The sequence below is a fragment of the Lepus europaeus genome, chromosome 19 (genome assembly GCF_033115175.1).
Source record: "Lepus europaeus isolate LE1 chromosome 19, mLepTim1.pri, whole genome shotgun sequence".
Taxonomy (NCBI): domain Eukaryota; kingdom Metazoa; phylum Chordata; class Mammalia; order Lagomorpha; family Leporidae; genus Lepus; species Lepus europaeus.
Genome location: NC_084845.1, coordinates 7945525 through 7971658, shown reverse-complemented (window position 1 = coordinate 7971658; position 26134 = coordinate 7945525). Strand labels below are relative to the sequence as shown.

General features: G+C 67.3%; 3 protein-coding genes and 1 non-coding gene across 7 annotated transcripts; all 4 read left to right on the top strand.

Annotated features, from left to right (window-relative positions):
• The first annotated feature begins 251 nt into the window (after window positions 1-251).
• On the top strand, window positions 252-10774 carry EHD2 (EH domain containing 2). 2 transcript variants are annotated; one of them, XM_062176740.1, is made up of 6 exons: window positions 252-349; window positions 1350-1834; window positions 2088-2185; window positions 5166-5578; window positions 7624-7788; window positions 9487-10774. In XM_062176740.1, exons 2-6 carry the CDS (start codon window positions 1431-1433, stop codon window positions 10036-10038), a joined length of 1632 nt encoding a protein of 543 aa, XP_062032724.1. In that variant the 5' UTR covers window positions 252-349; window positions 1350-1430; the 3' UTR covers window positions 10039-10774. The 2 variants fall into 2 exon arrangements, with proteins under 2 accessions (XP_062032724.1, XP_062032725.1); XM_062176741.1 differs by lacking the exon at window positions 9487-10774 and adding an exon at window positions 8112-9463.
• Window positions 10775-11186: 412 nt separating this feature from the next.
• Window positions 11187-20619, top strand: NOP53 (NOP53 ribosome biogenesis factor). Of its 3 annotated transcripts, none has more exons than XM_062176841.1 (13): window positions 11187-11823; window positions 12190-12254; window positions 12878-12986; window positions 13173-13372; window positions 13528-13598; window positions 14393-14488; window positions 14992-15096; window positions 15178-15360; window positions 15638-15813; window positions 15924-15990; window positions 16271-16347; window positions 16453-16509; window positions 20080-20619. In XM_062176841.1, exons 1-13 carry the CDS (start codon window positions 11600-11602, stop codon window positions 20306-20308), a joined length of 1659 nt encoding a protein of 552 aa, XP_062032825.1. In that variant the 5' UTR covers window positions 11187-11599; the 3' UTR covers window positions 20309-20619. The 3 variants fall into 3 exon arrangements, with proteins under 3 accessions (XP_062032825.1, XP_062032827.1, XP_062032826.1); XM_062176842.1 differs by lacking the exon at window positions 20080-20619 and adding an exon at window positions 16652-17496 and having other exon boundaries at window positions 11196-11823; XM_062176843.1 differs by lacking the exon at window positions 20080-20619 and having other exon boundaries at window positions 11194-11823; window positions 16453-16513.
• Window positions 16042-16150, top strand: LOC133748916 (small nucleolar RNA SNORD23). Its single transcript, XR_009864522.1, has one exon. It is a non-coding gene; the product is annotated as a small nucleolar RNA SNORD23 (small nucleolar RNA).
• Window positions 20620-22911: 2292 nt separating the features above from the next.
• On the top strand, window positions 22912-25428 carry SELENOW (selenoprotein W). Its single transcript, XM_062176352.1, is given in 7 exon segments — window positions 22912-23012; window positions 23806-23830; window positions 23928-23981; window positions 24117-24133; window positions 24135-24189; window positions 24290-24388; window positions 25072-25428. Coding segments are annotated over 7 exon segments (321 nt in total). The 5' UTR covers window positions 22912-22983; the 3' UTR covers window positions 25114-25428.
• The last annotated feature ends 706 nt before the right edge of the window (window positions 25429-26134 follow it).

Below are 26134 nucleotides of genomic sequence, written 5' to 3'. Positions count from 1 at the left end.
AGAGTCGCCATCCCTGTCATTACTGTTATCTTCTCTGCGGCCGTTGCTGTTATTTCCACGTTGAAAAGAGGCGCGGAGGAGGTCGGGGCGGCCCAATCCCAAACCCGGACTCTGAGCCGCCTCGCCGTCCGCCAGGGGGCGCCAGAGGCCGGGCCGGGCCGGGTCGGGCCGGGGGTGGGGGGGCTCCCGTCCCGCCCGCCCCGCCCCCCGCGCCTCCCTGCCCCGCGCCGAGCCCCACCCGGCTCAGACGGCTCCGGACGGGACCGCGAGCACAGGCCGCTCCGCGGGCACCTCACCTTCCCCGCGGGACCCCCGCCCAGCCCGGCCCGGCCGCCAGCGCTCCCCGTCGGTGAGTGCGCCCCCCGCCCCCCGGGCCGCAGCTCTGGCTCCCGCGGACGCCCCCGAAGGCCCCGTGCTGCCCGCCCGCAGCCTGCAGCAGCCGCCCCCGGCCCCCCGGCCTCGCCCCCCGGCGCCCCCGCAGCCTCCCATGGGCACCCCCCCACCGAGGTCCGCGGACCCTGGCCGCCGGGGACCCCACCCAGGTCCCTGGCCTCGGCCCAGGCTCCCGCCCGCGGCTCCTCTGCGCCTTGCCCCGGTGCCACGATGCTGGGGACTTGGAAGCCTTTGATTTGCGCCACAGTGACTGCGCGCTGTCTCCTCTTTGGTGGGGGTGCCCGCCGGGTCCGTGTCCCCCCCGGGGGAGGAGGACTCCTGTCCAGCGCTCGGCCCCTCCCCCTCTGGTGCAGGCTCGCTCCTCTCTTCCCCGGGCCCAGGAGCAGCCCGCTTCTCCAAGGAACGGTATTCCGAGACTGGGAGGTTCTTGGGGCAGCCGGGTGAATTCCCAGCCCGGGCTTAGAGATGGAGGGCGCGCGGGCGCAGGCGCAGGCGCGGGGTACCGGGGCGGCGGCGGGGTGGGGTGGGGGAACAGCACTACAGGTCCTACCGTGCAGCAGCGAGGACAGGCGGAGGACGCGGCCTGGGAGCTGAGCTCGGGGCTGGCATTTTCTCAGGCGCCCCTAACTTCTGGGTGTCCAGGGCCTCGCTGAGCGCTCTGGGCATTTGGCAGCTGGCCTGTGGCTCATTTCTGGGTCCACAGCCCCCAGAGAGTGACTTCCGGGAGAAACGTGTCCAGTGATGGACAGAAGGGTCAAGATACCCAAGGTTCCCGCAGGCGTCCAAGCCCCTTGTCCACCCAATCTCCGTATCTATTTATCTTTAATCTATTGCATTTATTTGAGACACACAGATCCGTGGGGAGGTTCACTCCCCACGTGGCTGCACGAGCCAGGGCTGGGCCAGGCTGCTTCCTCCTCCAGGCAGTCCGCCATCAACACCCTCTCCTCTTGCAGGCACCGGTTGCCCCTGCGTCTGTCTCTCTCTCTCTCCTCTCTCCCTCCCTCCGTGAGCCCAGCGGTCAGCGCCCAGCCGCCATGTTCAGCTGGCTGAAGCGGGGCGGGGCGCGGGGCCAGCAGCGCGAGGCCATCCGCACGGTGACGTCCTCGCTCAAGGAGCTGTACCGCACCAAGCTGCTGCCCCTGGAGGAGCATTACCGCTTCGACGCCTTCCACTCGCCGGCCCTGGAGGACGCCGACTTCGACGGCAAGCCCATGGTGCTGGTGGCCGGCCAGTACAGCACGGGCAAGACCAGTTTCATCCAGTACCTGCTGGAGCAGGAGGTGCCCGGCTCGCGCGTCGGGCCCGAGCCCACCACCGACTGCTTCGTGGCCGTCATGCACGGCGAAGCCGAGGGCACCGTGCCCGGGAACGCCCTCGTCGTGGACCCCGACAAGCCCTTCCGGAAGCTCAACCCTTTCGGGAACACCTTTCTTAACAGGTGCGGGGCGCGCACTTTGTTTCTGTGCTGATGCTGCCCGCCCCTCCTCCCTGGCCTTATGGGTGGGGCCTGGGTTCAAATCCTGCCTCCCTTGGGCAAAGGCCTCCGCCTCTCCGTGCGCCTCTTTGGGTGCATCTGTGCAATGGGCACAGCCGTATAGTCTCCGCCCCTCCAGAGCTAACGGTGCGCGGGAGGGCGCTGGCCCCGCCTCCCTCCCTGGCTCAGGCTCCACCCCCCTGCCCTCTGCCGCCAGGTTCATGTGCGCCCAGCTTCCCAATCAGGTCTTGGAGAGCATCAGCATCATTGACACCCCCGGCATCCTATCGGGCGCCAAGCAGCGAGTGAGCCGGGGTGAGTGAGGCCGGCGGGGCGGGGACCCGCCATGGGCGTGGGCCTGGGCGCCTTGTGGGGTGCGGAGGGAGAGCCAGGCAGATGGCGGGGGTCCCGGGACACCCAGAGAGAGGGCCTAGTGCAGGCGGGGAGGCCCTGGGGCCCGGGAGCTCCCTGCTGGGCGGAGTGTGCGCCGCAGATGGGGCTGCGCGGGGGCTGGGAGGGGGACCTGGGCAGGGGCCAAGGCCGGGCCTGGAATTTATAAACAGCTGTGCAGGGGAGGGCTGGATTCCAACGGGGCCCGCGGCGCCCGCCCCGCCCGCCCCTGCCCGCCCCCGGACCCCCCCCCCCCCAGCACCTCTCCTCCCCTCCCCCTGCGTGCCGGGAACTGGGGCAAAGGAGGCGGCCGTGTGGGGCAGAGGGGAGCGCGGCCCTGGCGGCCGTCCAGCGGGCCGGCGGGCGGGCGGGAAGAAGGCGGCGGCAGCTGCCCAAGCAAACGGGGTGAGGAGCGGCTCCTGGGGCCCGCACCTGGGGGCTGGGCCAGGGATGGCCGCGCCTGGGTCCCAGGGACTGGGGTCTGTGTCCTTGGCCTTGACACAGAGCGAGGAGGGCCTGTTGACGCTGATGTGTGTGTGTGTGTGTGTCTGCACCCATGCACGGACTTTGGTTCATTTTCTGCACCAAGATAAACTTATTGTTTAATTCCATCTGTTTTAATGATTTATTTGAAAGAATTAGAGAGGGAGAGAGAGAGAGAGGGATCTGCTATCCACTGGCTCACTCCCCAAATGGCCACAATGTCCAGGGCTGGGCCAGGCTGAAGCCAGGAGCCTGGAGCTCCATCGGGGTCTCCCACAGGGGTGCAGGGCCCCCAGGCACTTGGGCCATCTTCTGCTGCTTTCCCAGAGCATTAGCAGGGAGCTGGGTGGGAAGCGGAGCAGCCGGGTCTCGAACCGGCGCCCCTATGGGATGGTTCTCTTACCCGCGAGGCCACAGGGCTGGCCCCTTCAGTCCACCTACCAGCAAGTTTCTGGAGCGGCCTCGCACGTGTCGGTGGATGTGTGTGTGTGCGTGCGTGTGCACACGCGTCTCCCGGACGGGGAGCGAGGGTTGTGTCTCAAACTGCGTCTGGAACGTGAGACTGTGCGTGAGTTTACCCTGCGTGTGCCGCTGGCTGTGCGTGGCGGGGCTCCCGCCTGGGCTCTGGGCCAAGCCGCTCCCCCACGCCGCCCCCTGGGGAGTAAAGTGGGCTCAGCCGGCGCCCCGGGACGGCAGCGGTGCTGGGTGCTGGCCGTGGCTGTCATCCTCGGGCCAGTGCCGCGGGGCGCCCCGTCCTCTGTGCCACGTCGCCCGTTCCCACGCTGACTCAACCCCCCTCCCTCCCCACCCCAGGAGAGCCTATCTGAACCGCAGCCAGTGTGTGTTTGTGCAGACTTTGGGGGGAGGGAGGGGGCCCAGCTGCCGTCCCTCCATGACCTGGCCCTTTCCTCTCCCCAAACAATGCCCCCACCCCACCCTCCGAGCCCAGTGTCCCTGGAGCAGAGCTCCCAGGAGGCCGTGCGGCCTGGGGCTCCTGCTCTGGGGGAGATCCAGTGAGCTCCTTCTGTCTGGGAGCCGGAGAGGGCAGGTGACTCAGTGACGGCTCCCCGTACTGCCCCCCAACTTTGTGTTTCTTCCTCCAGGAAGCCCTCCCTGACCGCCCCCTCCCTCCACTGCCCCTGGCTCCCACAGGCTCCTTGATCCCCTGAGCCAGTCTCACCGCTCTAGGGGTGGGTCTGTGTCTCCAGCCGGCTAAGAGCCTGGGAGGACAGGGCTGGGCTCCCTCCGCCTCCTCCACAGAGCCAGCAGCTGGAGAGAAGGTTCTAGAACCATTCTCCACACCTGATTCACTGCCCTTCGGCCACGGTGAGGCAGAGGGTCCAGGGCGGGGCGTGGTTTTCGGTTCGCCTATGCCCCTGCTCCTTTGTACAATTTCACTATCCCTGAAGTCCAGAGAGGTCAACACACCTTCCCAAGGCCACACAGCTGGGGGGGCAGACCGGGGTTTCGCACCCAGGGCTCCTGGCCACGCCCCCTGCCCACACCAGCCTGGCGTCCTGATGAAGGGATGTGTGAGCAAGCCAGGACGACAGTGGGTGAATGAATGCGTGATGAGTGAATGAGGAACGAGTGAATGAGGCAGCATGGGAGGGGGGGCACCCCGGCCAGGAGCCTCGGCTCTGAGTCCCCTGTGGTCTCCCCAGGGCCCGGACAGGAGGACGGGGCCTCGAGCGTGAGCTTCTCAGTGTCTTTTTTTTTTTTTTTTAAATAAGATATTTATTTGAAAAAGTTACAGAGAGGGAGAGATTTTCCATCCACTGATTCACTCCCCAGATGGCCGCAATGGCCCGAGCTGAGCCAGGCAGAAGCCAGGAGCAGACGGTCCATCCGGGTCTCCCACGTGGGTGCGGGGGCCCAGCCACTGGGGCCGTCCTCTGCTGCTTTTGCCCAGGCGTGTTAGCAGGGAGCTGGAGCGGAAGCAGAGCAGCCGGGACTCGAACCGGTGCCCCTAGGGGATGCTGGCATCACAGGTGACGGCCTGTCCCGCTGCGCCACCCCAGCCCCTCAGTGTCTATTGTCCAATAGATTACACATATTTGACATCTGTGAGGGCGAGGGCACGGCTACGGCCTGGGCGAGCGCCACTCGCTGGCTGTGGCGGGGTCGGACAGGCCCCGGGAAGAGGCCGGGGCACAGGGGATCCGCAGGAGCATGGGGTTCTCTTGGTGCCCTGCACCCAGACCAGGGCCCGGCACTAAGCTGATGAGTGGATGAGAACGCGACGGGGAAATTCTGGGGGCTGGCAAGCCAGAGCTGCGGGCTATGCCAGGGGCCTCCCAGACAGGGATCTGTACCATTGAGAACCCCAGCAACCGTACAGCCCGCGCTCTGGGGCTACCGAGGAAGGGTCACGCCCCACGCCTGCCGGTCTGACCCGTGCCCCTGCCCTCCGCCGCCCCAGGCTACGACTTCCCGGCCGTGCTGCGCTGGTTCGCTGAGCGCGTGGACCTCATCATCCTGCTCTTCGACGCACACAAGCTGGAGATCTCGGACGAGTTCTCCGAGGCCATCGGCGCCCTGCGTGGCCACGAGGACAAGATCCGCGTGGTGCTCAACAAGGCCGACATGGTGGAGACGCAGCAGCTGATGCGCGTGTACGGCGCGCTCATGTGGGCGCTGGGCAAGGTGGTGGGCACGCCCGAGGTGCTGCGCGTCTACATTGGCTCCTTCTGGGCGCAGCCGCTGCTCGTGCCCGACAACCGGCGCCTCTTCGAGCTGGAGGAGCAGGACCTGTTCCGCGACATCCAGGGCCTGCCGCGCCACGCTGCGCTGCGCAAGCTCAACGACCTGGTGAAGCGGGCGCGGCTGGTGCGGGTGAGCGCGCGGGGCCCCCGCGGTGGGCGCGGGCAGGGGGGAAGTGTGCGTGCTCGTGCAGCACCGTGCGCCTCCCAGGGTCCCTCCGGCCCCCTCCCTCCTGGCCTCCCCCCACCCATCGCGCTGGTCTCACCAGGGTGGCCCCCTCCCCAGGCATCTCCTCCTCCTTTTGCTTCTTTCCCTGACTGCACTTCCCGCCGGCCACCTCCATCCTACCCCAGGGCCTTTGCACCTCCTGGAAACCTGCTCGGCTTCCTCTCCTCCCGCAAGTCTCTCCCCACACACGGTCCTCACCTCTCTAGCCCCCCTCCCCTCCCGGCGGGTCCTGCCTGCTCCCCGCCCCTGCCCGGCTTTCTCCCCAGCCTCATCCTGCTCTCAGACAACCGGGCTTCTGCTGAGGCTCCTGCCTCCCGGTCTCCGGCCACTTGGAATTCCTTCACGGATGTGGTCCCCGCGCCTGGAGAGCAATCGGCTCTCAGTAAATATTTGGGGAACGAATGCCATGGAACAAACCCCCCCAACCTAACAAAATCCCCTCTGTGCCTGGCCGCCCGCTGGGCGGTGCCGGGACACAGCAGTGACCAAAGCAGGCCTGGTGCTGCCCTGCTGGGCTCCTGGTCCCAGGGCCCAGTCCCTGTCCTGGGGAGGTGGAGACCCCCGTCCCCATGCATAGTCAGGGCTGGGGCTGGGTAGTCCAGGGGGAGTCAGGGAGGGCTTCCTGGGGGAGAGGGTATCTGAGGTTGCCCGTTGGTGTGGAACCAGCATAGACAGTGCAAGTAATGCCGGGGAGGTGGGTGGGAGCCGGGACGCCCAGGGTCTTGTAGGCAGCGCTGTCCCCAGGGCACTGTGGAGCGAGCTTAAGGCAGGGCTAGGGCCCAGCTGCCTGCCTGGAGGCGGTGCCCAGGAGAGTGGGACTGGGGGCTGGAGAGCAGGCAGCAAGGGGGCATGGAGGAGGCGTCCAGGGTGGAGGTGGGCCAGGAAGCGGGCAGGCGGGGAGGCCAGGAAGGCTCCAGGGCTGGAGGAGCCCCAGGTGCTGGCTTCGGGAGCAGCCAAGAGGGGGTGAGTCAGAGCCCCACCCCACCCCCACCCCAGGAATCCTCCTCGGGAGCGGCCGAATCCACCTAGCCCTGCGCTCCTCAGGGCCTTCCCCGCCGCCCCCGGCCCTGGGCGCGCCTTCGCCCCCGCTGGGGGAAGCAGAGGCGGGAGCCAGGGCTCAGAGCCGACCCGGACACCTGGTGCCCCGCAGCCCGGGCGGGAGGCGGCTCCGGAAAGGCGGACAAACCCCGGAGTCCCGGCCCCGCGGCCCCGCCCGCCCGCCTACTTATCTCTTCCTGGCACCTTCCCCTGCTTCCTCTCTGGAAAAGCCATCAGCGCCCTGGCTTCGCCTGCTCTTCGGGGGTCCCCAGCTGGCCACGCCCCCTCGCCCCATTGGTCCGCCTCTCAGGCCCCGCCCACCAACAGGACCCCACCCCTGCCGCGGTTGGTCCGTCAAACCCATAGGCCACGCCCTCCCACGTTTCTGGGGCCTCCCCGGGGGCCACTCGGGACACACTAGGCACGCGAGGTCTGTCCTGGCCTGCTCTCCCCACACGCCCCACACCCACCCTCACGTGGGATTCTGCCACTTTGGGTCCAGTCACTCTGCCCGCGTCCCCTCGTGCGCCCACCCCCAGGGGCAAGGTCACCGCCGCTCCTGCCTCAGTTTCCCGGCCTGTGCCACATTCGGTGTGGCTGGGACTCCCCCCTCCCCTGGCCCTGCCCTCTGTTGAAGTGGCCGCTGCTGGAAGGGACGGCCCTCTGGGAAGCCGGCCTGAGGCCGGGACAGCGGGGACGGGGAGTGGGGGGCCATGCAGGGCGCTGGCCTGCAGGCGGGGCCGGGCTGAGGGTGCACAGCTTGGCCGGCGCGGCCCGAATCCCCCTTGGGCGTCAGCAGGCTTGGGGAGGCCTCTCCGCTCCCAGTGCCCCAAGCCTACATCACCGCAGGGCCAGGGGAGCCAGCCCCGGGCCACAGCGCGCCGGGCTCAGGCGCCGGCTTGCTCACGCAGGTGCACACCTACATCATCAGCTACCTGAAGAAGGAGATGCCGTCGGTGTTCGGGAAGGAGAACAAGAAGAAGCAGCTCATCATGAAGCTGCCGGTGATTTTCGCCAAGATCCAGCTGGAGCACCACATCTCCCCCGGCGACTTCCCCGACTGCCAGAAGATGCAGGTGGGGGCGGCGGCGGGGGGGTGGGGGCTCGGCCAGGAAAGCACCTTCCTCACCCGGCATCCTGCCTTAGCATAAGGAAGCAGAGCGAGCTCAGGGCAACAGAGGGCTAATGAGGATAGCAGCTCCTTTTGGTTCCCCTGGGTGGATTTGATGCTTTCTGGAGAGTGCCAGGGGCCTGGCCTCCATGCCTGAGATGCCTCATGGCACAAAATAGCCGTGGAAGCTCCGGCCAGTGTCTGCATTCTAGTCGACCAGAATGGAGGGAGGGTAAGAGGAGGGTACAAGAGCCTCTCTCTTAAAAAAAGAATTATTTTATTTGAAAGGCAGAAACACACACAGACGGAGGCAGAGACTTTCCACACGCTGTTTCACTCCCCACATGGCTGCAACAGCCAGGCTGGACTAGGGCCGACACCAGGAGCCCAGAATTCATCGGGGTCTCCCATATGGGCAACCGGGACCCCACCGAGGATCTGAGCCGACACCTGCTGCACATCGGGAGTGCACGTGGGCAGGAAGCTGGCCTCAGACGCGGAGCTGGGACTCAGACCCGGGCACCTGCTACGGGATGCAGGTGTGACAATGCCTAGAGTGACACCTTGTCCATCACACCGCCTAAGGGCATGGAAACGTTCCGATACGGTAGCCACGGGCCACGCTAAGACTTTACATTTCCATTTTAACTAATTTCATAAACACAAGGAACTAGTGGCTACCATATTGAACAAGATGATCCCAGAAATAGCGCGTGCACCATTATGCCAGCATCCAATTGGCTGGGCTTAGTCACGTGGCTGTGTGCCCACCTGATTGGCTGCATTTGATCACATGGCTGTGGAGGTGCAAAGGAAGCTGGGAAGTGTAGTCTTCCTTCTGGGTGGCCAGGCCCCCTGATAATCAGGGAATCCAGTATTGAGGAAGGGACAAGTGGATAGTGGGGGACCACAGGGAGGCCTCTGGCATGTTCAGTGCTGGATCTGGGTGGGGTGGCTTGGGGCAGGTGGATGGGGCAGAAGTGACCAAATGAATGTGGAGACGGGGACCGGCCCCTGGGCCGACCTCTGCTCTGGGGCCCGGGACTCCTGGGGCTGGTGGTGGTGGAGGAGCCCATGTCGCCTTGGCCACTTCCCGGCTCTGTGAACGTGGGCAAGCCAGACCCTTCCCAAGCCTATTTTCTCGGCTGGAAAATGGGCATCGTGTACCCGCCGTCATGGGTGCTGAGTCACCCCCCACGCCCCAGAACCTCACCGGGCACCGGGCTCTCTCCCGGGGGCCAGATCATGCTGGGACGTGGGGCCGTGCCGGGCTCCGTGGAGGCCAGGCAGCAGCCCTGGACTGTAGCCCCTGGGCTCCCTGGCCCTGGAACCTTCCCCGCCCCAGCCTGCCCCGGCCAGCCCTGTCCCGTCTTGCTCTGGAATTTACCGCGATGCCGCAAACTGTCCCAGTGTTTGCATAGCCTCTCCCTGAGCAGGAGACTTACCCGTTGCCTGGGTGGGGGGCCGGGTCTAGAGCCAGCGGGTGTGGTTTCTGGTGGCGCTGGACCCACCCCAGCCTGCCCTGGAGTCCTGCCCTCTAAGCTGACCACCAGAGGGTGGGACCGGGCTGTTCAGCCGCTGGGATGCTGGGATGCGTCGGCCCCCGAGCCCGACCCCGCAGCCCTGACTCCTCCAAGTCTCCCCTCCTCCCCGACCCCGGCAGGAGCTGCTGATGGTGCACGACTTCACCAAGTTCCACTCGCTGAAGCCGAAGCTGCTGGAGGCGCTGGACGAGATGCTGACCCACGACATCGCCAAGCTCATGCCGCTGCTGCGCCAGGAGGAGCTGGAGAGCACCGAGGTGGGCGTGCAGGGCGGTGCCTTCGAGGGCACCCACATGGGCCCGTTCGTGGAGCGCGGCCCCGACGAGGCCCTGGACGACGGGCAGGAGGGCTCGGACGACGAGGCCGAGTGGGTGGTGACCAAGGACAAGTCCAAGTACGACGAGATCTTCTACAACCTGGCGCCGGCCGACGGCAAGCTGAGCGGCTCCAAGGCCAAGAGCTGGATGGTGGGCACCAAGCTCCCCAACTCGGTGCTGGGGCGCATCTGGAAGCTGAGCGACGTGGACCGCGACGGCATGCTGGACGACGAGGAGTTCGCCCTGGCCAGCCACCTCATCGAGGCCAAGCTCGAGGGCCACGGGCTGCCGGCCAACCTGCCGCGCCGCCTCGTGCCCCCGTCCAAGCGGCGCCAAAAGGGCTCGGCCGAGTGAGCGCCGCCGCCGCCGGACACCTCGCGGGGCCCCCACGCTGGCACAACTCACGGACGCTCACCCGCAGGCCCCCGGCCGCATTGCGGCCACTCACGTATTTATTATGGCCCACTCGCCTGGGACCCGCACGCAGACGCACCTGTTCCGAGCAGGCCCCGCCCAGGCCCCGCCCACCGCACCCACCCGCCCTCCTCCGGCCACGCCCACCGCTCATACCCCGCCCTTATCCGGCCAAGCCCGCCACAATGCCCCGTCTTCCTCTGGCCACGCCCTCGCTCGTGCCCCGCCCCCCTCCTCGCCCCGCCCACCACAGACCGCCTAGGCCACTCAGCCCCGCGCTGGGGGAACACCCCGAGTTCGAATCCCGCGGCAGGCAGGGGAAGCCCCGTCCTCCCTCAGTCGTCCAAGGTCAAGGGCAGCCCCCACCAGACGGGAGGGCCCCGGGGGGGGTTTCCCTCAGCCCCCAGCTCCGGGGCCGCCGTGGGGTGGGGGGCGGGGGTCCTTGGTGCTACAGCCTCCACCCTCGCTCAGGGGACTCCCGCCCCCGCGCGCCTTCCCCACCGACGGTGGCGGGGACCCCAGGAAGACGCCAACAGGAGGAGACGACGCCCACGCCCACCACCGACCCCAGCCCTGCCCGGGGGGTGGAGGGGCCTGTGCTCGGACCCCCCCCCCGCAGCCAATAAAGCCAAGCTTGGCCCCGGAGTCGCGCTCGGGCTGTCTTCGGGGTCGGGGACGCCCCCGCCCGCGGGAGGGTGCGGGGCGGGTGGGGCCCGCGGCGCGGCGCGGCCCTGGTGACTCAGGCCCGGGCCCCCGGCCAGGCCGGCACATATTTTCCGAGGAAAAGTGACTCGGCGGCCCTCCCCGCGGGACGCCCCTCCCGCCGCGGGGCCTGGGAACCGAGCCCCGGGACGTGCGGCTGCGCGTGCGAGCCCGGGCCCGCGGCGCCCCCTGGCGGACGCTCGGGGAGCCGCGGCCGCTGTCCCCCCGGAGCGATGGCCGCCGGGGCTCTCGGGCCCGCAGCCCGGGGCTCCTGCCTCCCAGTGTGTGGACGGCCAGGGCGCGCGGACTCTCAGAGGCGGGAACACCAGGGCCACCCCCGCGCCACACCGACGGGGAGACTGCGGCGCAGCCCGGCCAGCTTGCGCAAGGCCGAGGGACGCCGAGGTTCCGCCCCCGGCGCCCCGCGTGGAACGTGCACGTGCAGCGGCCACACTGCTGTTCTCAGGTGGGAACTTGTGGCGAATCTGCCACAGAGGATTCTCATCTTTCCTTTTTAAGCAAATGAGAATAAAAAATAAATATATAAGCAACAACTCGAGCAAAGACCTCGGAAGGCCGCGAGAGACTGTTCGGCCTAGGGTGAAAACCAAAAACCCTACAACACACCGCCGCCAGGAATCTGCAGATCCCGTTACACAGACTAAGGGCATTGAAGCCGGTTATCCTGTACCAAGATGGCTGCCACCGGAAGTGCGTCACAGGAGGGGTGGGCGCTCTGCGCGGGCACGCCCCGAACCGGATTTCCGGACGCCCGAGGTTGGCGTCTTCCTTTGACAAGATGGCAGCGCCGAGTGGAGGTGGTGGTGCCGGGAAGTCTTCGAAAACCGATGGCGATTCTGGCTTTCTGGGGCTGCGGCCCACTTCGGTGGACCCTGCGCTGAGGCGGCGGCGGCGAGGCCCGAGGAATAAGAAGCGGGGCTGGCGGCGATTGGCGCAGGAGCCGCTGGGGCTGGAGGTGGACCAGTTCCTGGAGGACGTGCGGCTGCAGGAGCGCACGAGCGGGTACGCCGGGCTGGACTTCCGGGGCCCGGGCCGGGCTCTGTGCGGCCAGGTGCGGAGCCAAGCTGGCTCGGGGGGCGAGGGGGAGAGTGCTGCCAGGTGCACCTGCCGCGACGGCCGCCGAGGGGATGGGCCGGGGTCGCGGGGTGCGGGGGTGGGGCCGCAGGGGATGCTTAGCTGGACCTGGATTTCAAGCGAACGAGGAGTGGTCTGGGGGGTGCGCGCGCCTGCTGCGTCCGCTGTAGCTCGGAGGGCGTTAAAGGTGGAGTTCTGGGGGCGGGGGCCGGCCCGGGAGAAGCTGCTGTAGTTGAGGACGAGAGGAGAGCGGGACCCCCGGGCCGCGGGGCTGATTGCGTTTCCGTCTCCCAGGGGTTTGTTGTCCGAGGCCCCGGATGACCGTCTCTTCTTCGTGGACACGGGCTGCAAGGAAAAGGGTGAGCCGGGGCCCCCGTGGCGGTTCGGTTTCCCGGCCGGCAGCGGCATCTGGTTCACTTCGCTGGGCCAGGCTGAAGCCAGGAGCCAGGAGCTTCCTCCAGGTCTCCCACGCCGGTGCAGGGGCTCAAGCCCTTGCTGCCTTCCCAGGCCATAGCAGGGAGCTGGACCGGAAGTGGAGCAGCCAGTGGCGGCTGTACCTGCTGCCCCAAGGGTCGGCTCTAACATGAGACCTCTGAGTGGGCAGAAAGGGCGCCAGGGCCGACCTGGGGAGGCCAGGGGTCTTGGGCGTTTGAGATCCGAGGGCCTGGCGGGGGTCAGCTCTGACGGGCAGGCTAGGAGCGGGGTCAGCTGGAGGGAAACAAGTGGAAGTTCGGGGTGGGGGACACTGGCTCGGGCAGGAGAGGGGAGTGTCCGGGAGCGGTGAGAAGCCAGCGCCAGCCTGCGTGCTCACAGTGGCTCTCGGGCTGGGGGCTGCTGCAGAGACAGCGTTCGTGCCTGGGGGCCGACGGTGACGGCGGGCTGTGGGGTAGGCCGGGGAGCAGCAGGTCTGGTGGCTCCCGTGGTGCCCGGGCGGGTGGGTGGGAGGCCTGAGGCCCTGTCCCCCCTCTCCCTCCGCGGCCAGCGCTGAAGAGGAAGCCGAGCAGGCTCCAGAGGAAGTCGCTGCTGCTTAAGAAGCCCCTCCGAGTCGACCTTGTCCTTGAGAACACATCCAAGGTCCCCGCCCCCAAAGAGTGAGGCCCCCCCCCCCAGCTGGACCCTTTGTTGCTGCGAATCCTGGCCTTAAAAGGCTTGGCTGGGTAGGGTGGGGGAGCCAGGGTCCCGGAGCTGGCGAGGGAGGGGCTGTGCTGGGGAGACCCCAGGGGCAGGGGGAGGAGGCCTGTCACACCTGCCACACCTGTGCCGCCTGTCCCGCCCAGTGTCCTCGCCCACCAGGTGCCCAACGCCAAGAAGCTCAGGCGGAAGGAGCAGCTGTGGGAGAAGCTGGCCGCGCAGGGGGAGCTGCCGCGGGAGGTGCGCAAGGCGCAGGCCCGCGCCCTCCGCCCGCCCGCGGCCAAGGCCCAGCCAGGGCCTCAGGACGCCGTGGAGCGGCCCTTCTATGACCTCTGGGCCGCCGACAGTGAGTGGCCGCCTGGGGCAGGGCCTACCCCCCATCCAGCGGCTCCCGTTACTGCACGGGGTCGGGGGCGCTTTCCCTCGCTGCACCCGGGTTCGCGGTCCCCTGGGGTGGGAAGGCCCACGCTGGAGGCCCCACAGCACCTGCTGTCCCCACAGACCCCCTGGACAGGCCCCTGGTTGGCCAGGACCCGTTTTTCCTGGAGCAGACCAAGAAGAAAGGCGTGAAGGTGAGCGTGGGGGCGGGGTCTCTGGTGTGCCCTGTCCGTGGGGCGGGGTGGCCCGGAGCTGGGGCCCAGTCCCAGCCCAGCACCACGCATGTCCGCTGCTGTGGGTGGGCAGGGGCCCTGAGGGGCGCGTGAGCGGCCGGACAGCACCCTCGGGTGCGGGTTGTCTCAGAGGGAGTGCCACGTGGGGGCTTTGGGCTCTGGATCTGTTCTGTCTTCCCCGTGCAGAGTGACTGCTCTGCCCCTGCTGGCCCAGGGTGGGGCCGGGGTCTCGCCCTTGCCCGGGCTGTGGTCTGTGCCACAGGAAGGGGGACCAGGCCCATGGCCGCTGAGTGGGCCGCGCTCTGGGAAGGAACCGGAGTGAGGGCTGGGCAGGGGCGCAGGCGGGTGGCGGGGTTCCTTCTGAGTGGGCTTGGGGGGGCACCGGACGGCTTTGTGAGAGAGGGGTGTGGAGAGCAGAGGCTCCTGTGGCGGCCGGGGGTGGGGCCCACAGACGAGAGGGTGGGGTCTGGGGTGGGTGTGGCCGGGGCCTTTGTTGGGGTGGGGGGAAGACCCTCGGAGTGGGCCCTGCTGTGATGGAAGGGGGGCTGCCTAAGGCTTTGTGTGCGGGTCTCCCCCGGCTGGAGCCCAGGTCAAGGCCGAGGCCAGCGGGGTCTGTGTGGGTAGGGCTGGGGCTCCGCTCCCGGGACAGTGTCCTGCACGCCCGGTCCCCCACTGGGCAGAAGGGCAGCACCCCCATGACGAGGGGGACACACCCTGGCGGCGGGGCAGGGCTCACTGCCGGTGTTGTCCCGCAGCGGCCGCCGCGTCTCCACGTGAAGCCCTCTCAGGCACCTGCTGTGGAGGTGACGCCTGCGGGAGCCTCGTACAACCCCACCTTCGAGGACCACCAGGTACCGTGCTCCTGTCCCTCCTCGGCCGGCTCCGCCTGGGCTTGGCCCCTGCTGGGTGCTCCCTCCTCCAGCCCCAGAGGGTGCACCTGGCCCGGCCTGGGGGAGGGGGCAGCTCACCTGAGGGGTTGGCTGCGTCCAGGCAGAGGGAATGGCGTGTGCGAAGACTCGGGGCGCGTTTCAGGGTATTCTGTGGCCGGAGATGGGGACGGCCCTCAGCAGTCAGCTGGCTCCGGGCTGTGAGGGCTCTGCCTGCGCTTGGCCGGCGTCCGGGGAGGGCAGCCCTGGCCCTTGGCGAGCCCACTTTCTAACGTCCCCATGGCAGAGTTCCCCACCACGTCCGAGGTCTGCGGTGTCTGCCAGGGGTGGGCTGTGGGGAGGACGCGGTGCAGGGTCCCCTGACGTCCCTGTCCCCTGGGCCTGTGTCCTGGGCACCTTGGAGCTGGGGCTGCTCTGCAGAGCCAGGGCGGGCGGGGACAGAGCAGGCCCCCCTCTGTCCTGCCCAGAGCCTGCTCCTGGCCGCCCACGAGGTGGAGCTGCAGCGGCAGAGGGAGGCGGCGAAGCTGGAGCGGCAGCTGGCCCTGCCCAGCGCGGAGCAGGCCGCCACGCAGGTGAGCTGGCCGGCCCGGGCGCGCCCCCGCCACCCGCAGCCTCCCCTCGCCGCCCTGACCCCGCCCGCGCCCTCCCCGCAGGAGTCTGTGTTCCGGGAGATGTGCGAGGGGCTGCTGGAGGAGTCGGACGAGGAGGGGGAGCCGGGCCAGGGCGAGGGGCCTGAGGCCGGGGCCGCCGAGGCGTCGCCCGCCGCTGCCCGCCCGGCCACTGCTGGGAAGAAGACGGAGCAGCAGCGGCGGCGGGAGAAGGTTGCCCGCACGCAGGTGAGCGCGGGGCCCCGGGCCACCCTTCCCGGACACCACAGGGCCCTAGGACACTGCCCTCCCCGGACACCACAGGGCCCTAGCACACCACAGGGCCCTAGGACACCGCCCTCCCCGGACAGCACAGGGGCCTAGGACACCGCCCTCTCTGGACAGCACAGGGCCCTAGGACACCGCCCTCCCCGGACACCCTGGGGCCCTCCTGCTGCTGAGGTGGGGGGGCGGGGCGGGAGGCCCAGGCGGGCAGCGCTCACTGAGGCCGCCCTGCCCGCCCCAGCGGGTGCAGCAGGCTGCGCTGCGGGCCGCCCGGCTGCGGCACCAGGAGCTCTTCAGGCTGCGCGGGATCAAGGCGCAGGTGGCGCGGCGGCTGGCGGAGCTGGCGAGGCGGCGTGAGCAGCGGAGGGCGCGGCGGCTGGCCGAGGCCCACAAGCCCCGCAGGCTGGGGCGGCTCAAGTGAGGCTTGGGGGGGCTGGGGGGGCACGCCTGTCCCCTCCCGGTCCCATTACCCTGTTCCCTGTGGGAGGGGCCGTTGGGCTCCATCCCCTGACGCCCCCATCCTGCAGGTACCAGCCCCCCGACATCGACGTGCAGCTCAGCTCGGAGCTGTCTGACTCGCTCAGGACGCTGAAGGTGCCTGCTGGGGGTGGGGGTGGGGGTGGGGGGTGGGCTGCGGGGACCCTGTGCCCGGTGATGACCCCATCCTTGCTCCCCGTGCCCCCTGGGGCTGTGGGCGACACCTTGGCTACCCCTGGACTGGGCCAGGTGGGCCGGCGTCCGGGGGCTGAGGGCACAGGGTGCTGAGGGGCGGGTGGTGGTCCCTGGTTTTCCAACATCCTGCAGGGGTCGTCCTACGCCCAGAACCGCAGACCCCTCCCCTGTCCTGAGCCCCCCTCTCCCCCCTGCCCCGCAGCCCGAGGGCAACATCCTGCGGGACCGCTTCAAGAGCTTCCAGAGGAGGAACATGATCGAGCCCCGGGAGCGCGCCAAGTGAGGGCGGGGCCTGGGGAGCGCGCGCTCGGGTGACGGTGGGGCCAGGCAGGCGCCGGGGCCTGCGGGCTCCGCCCTCTGCCCTGACCGCTCCTCCCCTTCCAGGTTCAAGCGCAAGTACAAAGTGAAGCTGGTGGAGAAGCGGGCGTTCCGGGAGATCCAGTGAGTGGGGCTGGCGTTTGGGCTGCGCTCCCCCGGGCAGCCCACGGGACGCCCCAGACCTGGAGGGGGCCTGGCGGGGCCCCCAGAGGGAAACAGGGCCGAACCGAGGGGCCCCTACTCAGCCCCTGTCCTCCGTCCGCAGGTTGTAGCCAAGCGACGCCGGGCTGCCACCCCCAATAAAGCACCTGTGATCGGCCGCTTGGGCTCCGCGTCTGGCTGGTCTCCCCTCCCCCCACCCCCGAGGTCGGGGAGGCCGTGAGGGGCCGAGCAGGCAGGGGGCTTCCACCCGTCCCAGGCCCAGTGTGGGTGCGTGGAGCGTCCCTGCCTGGTGCCCTCAGCCCCACCCTGAGTGTGGCCCTGCAGGTGTGGGAACGGCCATGGTGTGTGTGTGTGTGTGTGTTGGTGTGGACGGTGGGCGGCAGCCAGAGCTCAGGGGAAGCCAGAGCCCGGGGTGCAGCCCCCTCGCAGGAGCGGGGACGAGGCGCATGCCCAGGCCGCCGGGAGCTCAGTGGGAGGTGGGGCCCAGTCCGCCCGGCGGGGCAGGAAGCTGACTGGCAGCGCTAGCGTTTGGGAAGTTCCCGCGTTGTCGGGAGAAAGGTTGGCTCCCTGGGGTGCTGGTGGAGCTGACTTGAGTCTGGCTTTGTGGTTTGGCTAGAAGAGGTCCCCCCAAGGCTTCCAGGACCCCAGACTCCAGTTGTGCCTCTGACCGCACGGCACGTGGGGCGGGGGCAGCAGCTCGGGGCCATGAGGAGCCCGCACCCCCCTTAGGTGCCCGGGCCGGGTTTGGGGCAGTGGCTGGGACGCCTGCGCCCAGAGTCAGCGCCCGGGTTTGGGTCCCGGCTCTGCTTCCCATGCCGCTGCTTGCTCCTGGCACCCTGGGAGGTAGCAGCCGAGGGCTCAGGCACCCGGGTCCCTGCCCGCCATCTGGGAGACCCCGTTTGAGTTCATGGCTGTCTGTCTCCTTTTCCCATTAAAGCAGTGAGCGTCCTGGCCGCGTCGTGTCAGCTGTGTGACCTCATGTGGTCGCTCGGCTTCTGCACCTGCACGCGGGGTCGTGCCTGGCTCCCCGCGGGTTGTTGGGGGGGCACGGGGATGCACGCGTGTGCTCAGGACGTGGCGCGCTCGTGCAGCTGTGATCACGCTGGGGGCAGGGTGGGCCGGGGCCCCAGTGGGCCCCCTGACTCCACGCCCTGGAGGAAGCAGCACAGTGCCTGGGCAGCACTGGTGAATAGGGACAAGGGACAGGCCCTGTGCCCCTAGTGGCCATTAACCACCAAACAGGATGTGCCGCCACCTCCGGGAAGCTGCTCTATTCTCCCCGCATGTCCGTTATTCTCACGGAGCAATTAAAGTCCAGGGCAAAGATGTCTGCCCAGTGGAACAAAGGAGAGCAAGGAGACCGGGCTCTGGGGCTGGGCCTCGAGCTGCATCCGGGTCTCCCAGGCGGATGGGGGGGTAGGGCAGCTTCTGGGGGTCTGGGAGCCCCTGCTCCGCACATTTGGAGCACCGGGGAGTGCCTTCCTTTTCCCCTCTTCTGCCCAAGGCAGTCAGTCACGGTGGAAAAGAATTCCAGGATCTCTGCAGAGAGCGAAACCCTGGGGCCCGGGCCGCACCTGCTGTGCTCCCTCTGGGGCTTAAGGGCCGCAGGGGAGCCAGGATTTCCGCCACCTGTCTCCTATCCTTGGGTTGGCCCCAGGGAGGTGCTATTGTGACTCCGTATCACAGCTGAGGGCCCTGAGCCACAGAGGCGGGAAATGACTTGTCCAGATGGAGATTCCAACCCAGGTCACGTCCACCCTGTTTGCAGGCCCCTCTTCTCCACCCGAGCCGGCAGTCCTGGGTCCTGGCCCAGGAGTCTGCATTTGGGCAGACTGAGAAAAGGAGAGCGCTTCCTGGATAGGACAGCAGGTGCAGAGGCACTGGGGTGGAGGGCCTTGGAAAAGCAGGGGGCCAGGGTCCTGCAGCCAGAGGAAGTGGGGTGAGAGGTCTGTCAAGCCGTGGACTGGGGCTCTGGCTGTAGAGGAGCAGGGGGCGGCTGTGGCGGGGAAGGAGGGAGTCAATGGTGCTGGAGCAAGGTGGAGTCATTGGAAGCCTGGGAAGGTGGAGTGCCCAGTGGGGCTTTGGGGACCTGCAGGCTGCAGCTTGGGGATCGGCAGGGAGACCTCAGTGATGTCCCCACACCAGTCATAAGCCCCCCGTGTTCCAGCCTGGGCCAGGACCTCGGCCTCGAGGCAGGGAAGGGGGGAGACTGTGGGGAGGTCGTGGGTTCTGGCCCTGGACAGGGGTCCCTGGTCACAACGGGACCGTGAGTCGCCTGCACAGGTCTGATGTTCAGGTCCTGGACTCCCGCAGGCCTCTGTGCATCCGCCCGCCTAGGTGCTCCCCTGTCCAGCAGCCAGAGGGGCCAGCCGGAGCCGCTGCCATCCAGGAAGGGCTAGGGGCTCGGGGCAGCGTGGGAGGCTGTGGGAGGCTGTGAGCTGGCGGTGGGACATGGGGCCACCTCAGGTCTCCATGGAAACAGCACTTGGCTGGCTTGCTGCCCATAAACTCATCCCTCCCTCCCTCCCATCCACCCTTCTGTCCTGCCATCTAGAACCCAGCAGGGTCTGCTTCCCGGCCACTGTTGCACAGCGGGCAGGCGGGCGCAGCTTCTGGGGGGAGGCTGGGTTTCTCACTGGCTGCTCGGGTGACTTCCCTACAGCAGATGATGGGAGAGAGCAGGGCAGGGGCCGTGGAGTCGCATATTGCTGACTTGCTGGAGGAGCCCACACAGGTGTAGACCAATTGGGTGGCAAAGATCCGCCCGTCCATGTAGCACCTGTCCACCTGCTCCTCTGTCCATCCACTCAACAGACACACCCGTCCACCTGCACACCCATCACCCATCCACCTGCACATCCATCGTCCACCTGCACATCCATCGTCCACCTGCACATCCATCGTCCACCTACTCACCCATCATCCATCCACCCACCCTCCTGCCCTTCACTGAGGGCCGGCATTGGTCCTTGTCACAGCACCACCCAGTGCTCCCAGACCCCTGGCGGTGCCGTATGCCTCTGTAGCCTGCACCCAAATCCGCCGCACCTGGGTGCTGTGGTCCTGACAGCCAGGGGCTCTGGGTCTTTGGGGAATTCTGCCACGGATGGAAGAAGAGTGTGTAAGTTCACATTGAAAAAAAAATCTGAAATGTGCTGCTTGCATTCCAGGATGCAACTGGCCAAGGGTGACTCTGGACAGGAAGTGAAATCTGACACCCCCCACCCCCCATTCCAAGGCCTGATGCTGGCTGGAGAGAGATAAGCTTAGCCCAGAGGGAGATAAGAACTCTCCTGGTGCTAACAGATGATTGCTTTCCTGTCCCACATGGGGGTGCACTCCGTTGTTCACAGAGGGTTTGTAAAACGGCCTCGGAGGGTTTTGTGAAGACAAATGATATTCAACGGGAAGCTTCCTAGATGTGATCTGAGTGCCCAGGGCTGTTCCCGGCTTTCCTTGCTGGGCACAGGGAAGAGGCTGGATGGATAACATCAGAAAATCAGAGTGTCCATCCGCTGGTTCACTCCCCAGATGCCCACCAGGAAGAGGGGACAGGAGATGCAAACTGAACAGGACACAGCCTGCACCGCGGGGGAAGCCGGTGACGCCGTGCCGAGGCCACGCTGGGCCCAGAAGGCCTCCTACTCTGTGGTCCTGTTTGCCCGCATTGCCCCGTTGTCCGCAGAGGCAGAGATGGGCGGTGCCAGCAGCCGGACACAGAGACTGGGAACAGATGAGAAGGACTTGGAGGTCGAGGTGAGGGCTGCACACACGTTGCCATGGCAGCTTTCGCCTTGTGTGTTTTTTACCCTAAGTGTACAAGCTGTGCCCGGTCACTTTCTCACCCAGCAGTGAGACCCCAGCCCCAGCTCAGAGCCTGGGTTCAACTCCTGGCTGCGGCTCCCTGCTGATGCGTGCCCTGGGAGGCAGCAGCCATAGGTACCTGCCACCCACCTGGGAGACCTGGGTGGAGTCCCCAGCTGTGCATTTAGGGAGTGAGCCAGCAGTGGGAGCTGTCCATCGTGTGTGGGTGTGTGTATCTCGGACTCTGTCCCTGTGACTGTATTTTTTTTTAAAAATGACCATTTAAAAAGGAAACTGAATGTTAAATGCTACTGACTCACACTTTAATGCAGTTAATTTTTAAAAAAGGAGAATCAGGGCCGGCGCCGCGGCTCACTAGGCTAATCCTCCGCCTTGCGGCGCCGGCACACCGGGTTCTAGTCCCAGTCGGGGCACCGATCCTGTCCCGGTTGCCCCTCTTCCAGGCCAGCTCTCTGCTGTGGCCCAAGTCCTTGGGCCCTGCACCCCATGGGAGACCAGGAGAAGCACCTGGCTCCTGCCATCAGATCAGCGCGGTGCACTGACCGCAGCGTGCCTACCGCGGCGGCCATTGGAGGGTGAACCAACGGCAAAAGGAAGACCTTTCACTCTGTCTCTCACTGTCCACTCTGCCTGTCAAAAAATAAAAAATTAAAAAATAAAAAAGGAGAATCAAACAGGGGGCAGTGCGCTCGGTCTGGCCGAGCTGGAGCAAGGCGGGCAGGGGCAGGGGTGGCTGCGAACAGACAAGGTGCCTGGTCGCAGGGCCAGGCCATGGCTTGGACTTGGAGTGATCAGCGCCCTCTGGTGGCCGTCTGGGGTACAGGTTGTAGGAATTGGGAATTTAGTATTTTCAAACCTTTCTGGAGACGACCCATTCCTGGTTCACTCTTCAAATGGCCGCAATGGCTAGGGCTGGGCCAAGCCAGGAGCCAGGATCTCCATCCAGGTCTCCCACGTGGGTGCAGGGGCCCAAGCACTTGGACCATCTTCTACCGCTTTCCCAGGCCTTTAGCAGGGAGCCGGGTCTGAGGTGGAGCAGTCGGGACTTGAACCGGTGCCCGTGTGGGAAATAGGTGCTGCAGGTAGGGGCTTAACCCGCCCCAGGCCACGGCGCCAGCCCCACTGGTAGAGTTCTGTGTTGCTGTGTGTGTGTTTAGACTGGGTGTTCGTGAGCTTGTTCAGGTGCACAGCTGTGCTGTGGGGTCAGCGGCGTGTGCCTGGGATGGACCTCTGTGGCCCTGGCTGGGGGCGTGGAGTATGTTGTGTCGCTGTGCGTCTGTGTCCGTGTGCTGCCAGTGTGTGCCGTGCATGTGGCTGTGCAGTGTGGCCGCCCGCTGGGCCTCTGTGCTGTCCCCGCGGCAGAGATGGGGGCCGCCGGCTGGGCTGGGTCGTGTGGCCGGCTGAGTGCCGTGTGTCACCTTGGCCCCTGTGCCTGTGGGACACAGAGCCAGCCCAGTGAGCTGTGGCCGTTGCGTCCATTTGGGTAGGGAACCAGCAGGTGGGAGACCTCTCTCTCTCTCTCTGTAACTCTGCCTCTCAAATAAATAAGTAAAAGATCTAACAGGAGCACGGGTCGAGAGGGGGCTGGGCTCATGAACCCGGAGAGGGTGGGAGGACCAGGCAGGCACACCAAGCCCGGCAGAGAGGGGCGGCCGCACAACGGTGGGCACCTTAATGAGGCCTGGGACGGCCTGGGGCACCTGCCTGTGAGCCTTCCACTCCACCCAGCCCCGTCCTAACTGCTCTCCAGGCAGGACACGCCCGTCATTAAATTCCTGGCTCGGGGAGCGGTCACACAGCCTGCCAGGGACGCGAGTTGGCCCTGGACGTGGCTCGCCCAGACTTGTTCCCCTGCCCACGGGTGGGGCTGATTCTTCCTCTGGTTTCCCCCGCTCCCCCTGGCTCACGGCAGCCCCACTCCCACGCGGGTCCAGGCCCTGGCTCCGCACTGCCCCGCACTCCCCCGGGTGGTCCCCGCAGCCTCCAGCGGGCCTGGGAATGCAAGCGAACATCCCCTGCTGGGGCCATCAGGCCCATTTTCCAGGCAGGGTAACTGAGGTTCAGCGGAGGGGCAGTGTCCGCTTCCAGCACCTTCCACGAGCGCCTCTGCTGGGAGCCGCAGCAGCGCGCCAAGGGGCCTGCGCGGCTTCACGGCCACAGCCCTGCTGTCCACCCAGGACCCCTTCGGCCTCGCCCCTCTGACCTCTCGCCCAAGCGGCGCCCTCTCCCCAGGTCCCAGCCCACGCGGCCCCCGGAGCCTTTGGGGCCGAGCCACCGCCCCGCTGGGCTGTACCATTCCGGTCCGGAGGGGGAGCCGGGTGGGGCCGCGCAGAAGGCCGCTCCCGGAGACCCCTCTGTCGAGACGCCCCCCAGGCCAGCAGGGGTACAGAAAGGAGCCTCTGTGGGGGCTCGGGGCTGGGGGGTGGCGGGGCCCCCATCCCCGGCTCGGGCCCCCTCGGGTCTCCGCGTCCCCCCATCTGCCGGCGTTGGTTCGCGCCGTGGGAGGCGGAGAATCGGCCTCCTGGGTTGGCCGGGCGCGTTAGCCTCCCGCAGACCCCGCGCGTCCGCTCTGCACCGGCCCCGCGGCGGCTGCTGCTGCGATCGCCGGCCATGGCCCTCGCCGTGCGCGTCGTCTATTGGTAACGGGGGTGTCCGGGGTAGGACGCACGGGCAGCGGGCTCGGCCCCGCCGCCGGACCCTAGGCAGGGCCTTGCGGGAGCCGAGTCGTCCCGCACGCGCGGTGCGGGTCTCAGCCGGAGCAGCTTTGCGCGGGGACCCCCGTCTCCCCCTCCCCCAACACCCTGCGCAGCCTCTGGGTGGTGGAGCCGCCTGGAGTCGGCCCACGTTCCAGAAGGTTCCTGCCTTTGGGGGAGGTTTGAATGACGGCCTGGTGGCCGCGCGTGGCCTGACCCCAGCGCCCGCATCTGCGGCAAGGGGAGGGTGGGCTTCCAGGTCACCGCGCCCCTAGCCCCCGGGGACTTGGTCCTTTGTTTAGGCCTCTGGCACCGAATGGCGTACTGGTATGCAGCAGGCGCTTAATACATAGGTATCCGGTGGCTGTCCCCTCCCCCGCTGAGAGGGGAGAGGAATCGGAGGAGTGGGGGGCTGGTGGTGGGGTGGTGGCCCGGGCCCCAGGGCGGCCCCGAGGCGCCCACCTGGAGAAGCGCCGTGGGCACCGCACCGAGCAGAGGCGGGAGCTCCCTGGCGGCCGGCGCCCCGGACTGCGGTCCCGAAATGGGTGGGGGGGAGCTCGAGTTTCCTCCGGGGGCTGGGGCGCCCCCGCGCTGACCAGGCCTCTCTCCTCCCCGGCCCCACCCCTCTGCCGCGCGGGGTGTTGGTTTTCTTCGAACCTCCTGGTGTACCCAATGTGTGCGTCTCCGGCCTCTGCCTGGTCCCCCGTGTCCCCTCACGGGCCCTGCTGGACGCCCTCAGTGGCGCTTGAGGCTACAAGCCCAAGGTAAGGGAGTGGTGAGGGTGGGGGCCGGGTGGCAGCCTTGGCGGGGGGGGGGGGCCTTGATCCCCGCCGAGGTCGTGACCTCTCACCCCACCCTCAGTATCTTCAACTCAAGAAGAAGTTGGAGGATGAGTTCCCCGGGTGCCTGGACATCGTGAGTCTGGGGACGGGGCGGGAGCCTCAGTCAGGGTCGCCTGGGCCAGCCCTGCCCCCCACCCACGGTCTGCTTCCCCTGGGAGGGGCTGGGTGCCCTCAGGAGGGCCCCTCAGCCTCCCCTCCCCCTCCGCAGTGTGGCGAGGGACTCCCAGGTCACCGGATTCTTCGAAGTGACCGTAGCCGGGAAGTTGGTCCACTCCAAGAAGGTGCGTCTGTGGGCGGCGCTCTGCTGGCCTGGCGTGGGGGCGGGGCCGGGGCGTGGACCCCAGCCCACCGCCCCCCTCCTCCCTCCCCTCCCCTCCCCAGCGCGGTGATGGCTACGTGGACACGGAGAGCAAGTTTCTGAAGCTGGTGGCTGCCATCAAAGACCGCCCTGGCTCAGGGCTAGGAGCCCTGAGGGCAGAGGTGAGGGGCTGCGGCCCGGGTGTCCCCAGAGCAGTAGGCGGGAGGGGGCAGCCCTGACTGCTCCCCGGGGCTGGGGATGGAAGGTGCTAGAGACCCAGCCGGTGGCTTTGTGCCCTGGCCAGGAAAACCTGCCCAGTCCCTGGGCCGTGACAAAGGCAGACGGACTTCCCACTCCCAGCACTTCGGCTGCATGGCTGTCAGGCTGCACCTGAGAACATTCTAGAACTGGCCCCCGCTTCAGAACCGACAGTTCAGGAATACTCTAGAAACAGACGCTGACTCACTCCGCAGCGACCCCAGAACCAGTTCAGCTCCCCAGGAGTGTGTGGCTCCCAATGCTAGGCCAGCTCCTGGCCCGCGTCCCAGCCTGGCCCCTAAATACCAGCATGTACCAGGAGTTCCAGTGTCGCAGCCCTGTGTGCAGCTGCGGGTTTCCAGGCCCTGTGCTCTGGCCCTGGTGCCCGGCCCCGCCCAGTCCAGCCAGGCCCCGTCCAGTTCCGCCCCAGGGAGGCCTGGCCCACTGCCCTCGAAACTGCCCTGGCTCCAGCCCCGCCAGAGGTGGCGGTGGGGGGTGGTCTTAGCCCAGCTGGCCTGGTGGGTTCTGCGTTCCTGTGCCTGTTTCCCTCTGGCCTGCACCTCCCTGGCTGTCCTGCAGCCCCACCCACTCATCCCCTCTCCCCCAGTCCAGGGACCTTGACCGGCCCCGCCCGGCCGCCGCCTCATGACAGGAAAGACCGAAATGTCTGCAGGACGCCTGGTCTCTCCCTGATGCACCTGCGGCTGCCGCGTGGGGGCGCAGCTCGACGCCCCTGGGCTCTGCCTCTGCGTGGGGGCGCGTGTGTCCCCCCTGGAACCCACCTGCACACGCTGCCCAGCCCCTCCCCGCACGCCTCTGTCCCCGTCTGCCCCCCGAGTTTGGGCGAGTCCGGCCTCCGGCTTCCTTCTAAGGGGAGGCCGAGAGAAGGGGGGTAGGGGAGTGTCGGATGGCGGCAGTGGCTGCCGCGCCTGGCTTGGGTTAATAAACGTTGGATGAACATAAATCTGTGTGTGCGTCCCGGTGCGGGTGTCTGTCTCATCCCCGCAGCCCCTCCCTCCAGCCCCCAGGCCCAGAAATTGGCGACCACGTGTTGAGTGCCCCCAGCGGGCAGCCCTTGCTGATAACAGCTGAGACCATGCAGAGGGGAACAGGTGCAATGGCATTTTTATTACTTATTTAGATTATTTATTTGAAAGGCAGAGAGGCAGAGATCTTCATCCATCCACTGGTTCACTCCCCAAAGGGCTGCAACAGCCGGGGCTGGGCCAGGCTGGAGCCAGGAGCCAGGAGCTCGCTCCGTCTGGGTCTCCCACATGGGTGGCAGGGGCCCAGGAACTTGGGCCATGACATGCCACCTTCCGAGGCGCATCAGCAGGGAGCTGGCTGGGAAGTGGAGCAGCCGGGACTCTGGTACAGGATGAGGGGGGCCCAACCTCGGCCGAACCCACGGCTCCATGCACAACACCGCCCGGGGGGGGGGTGATAAACAAGAGCCGGGCTGCGCACCCTTCAAGGAATCTTGCCGTGGCTCCCGGTTCCCTCCGGGAGCTCCCACCGCGTCCTCCCTCTGGGTGGAAAATCTCTGGAAGGTCTGGAAGGTTCCAGGTCAGTCCACTGCCTGCATGTTACACTATTTATAGCATATTATAAATGTCATACTCATCTATTGCGCTAGAGCTATTAATATATGTCACAAAAATAAGTGTTCA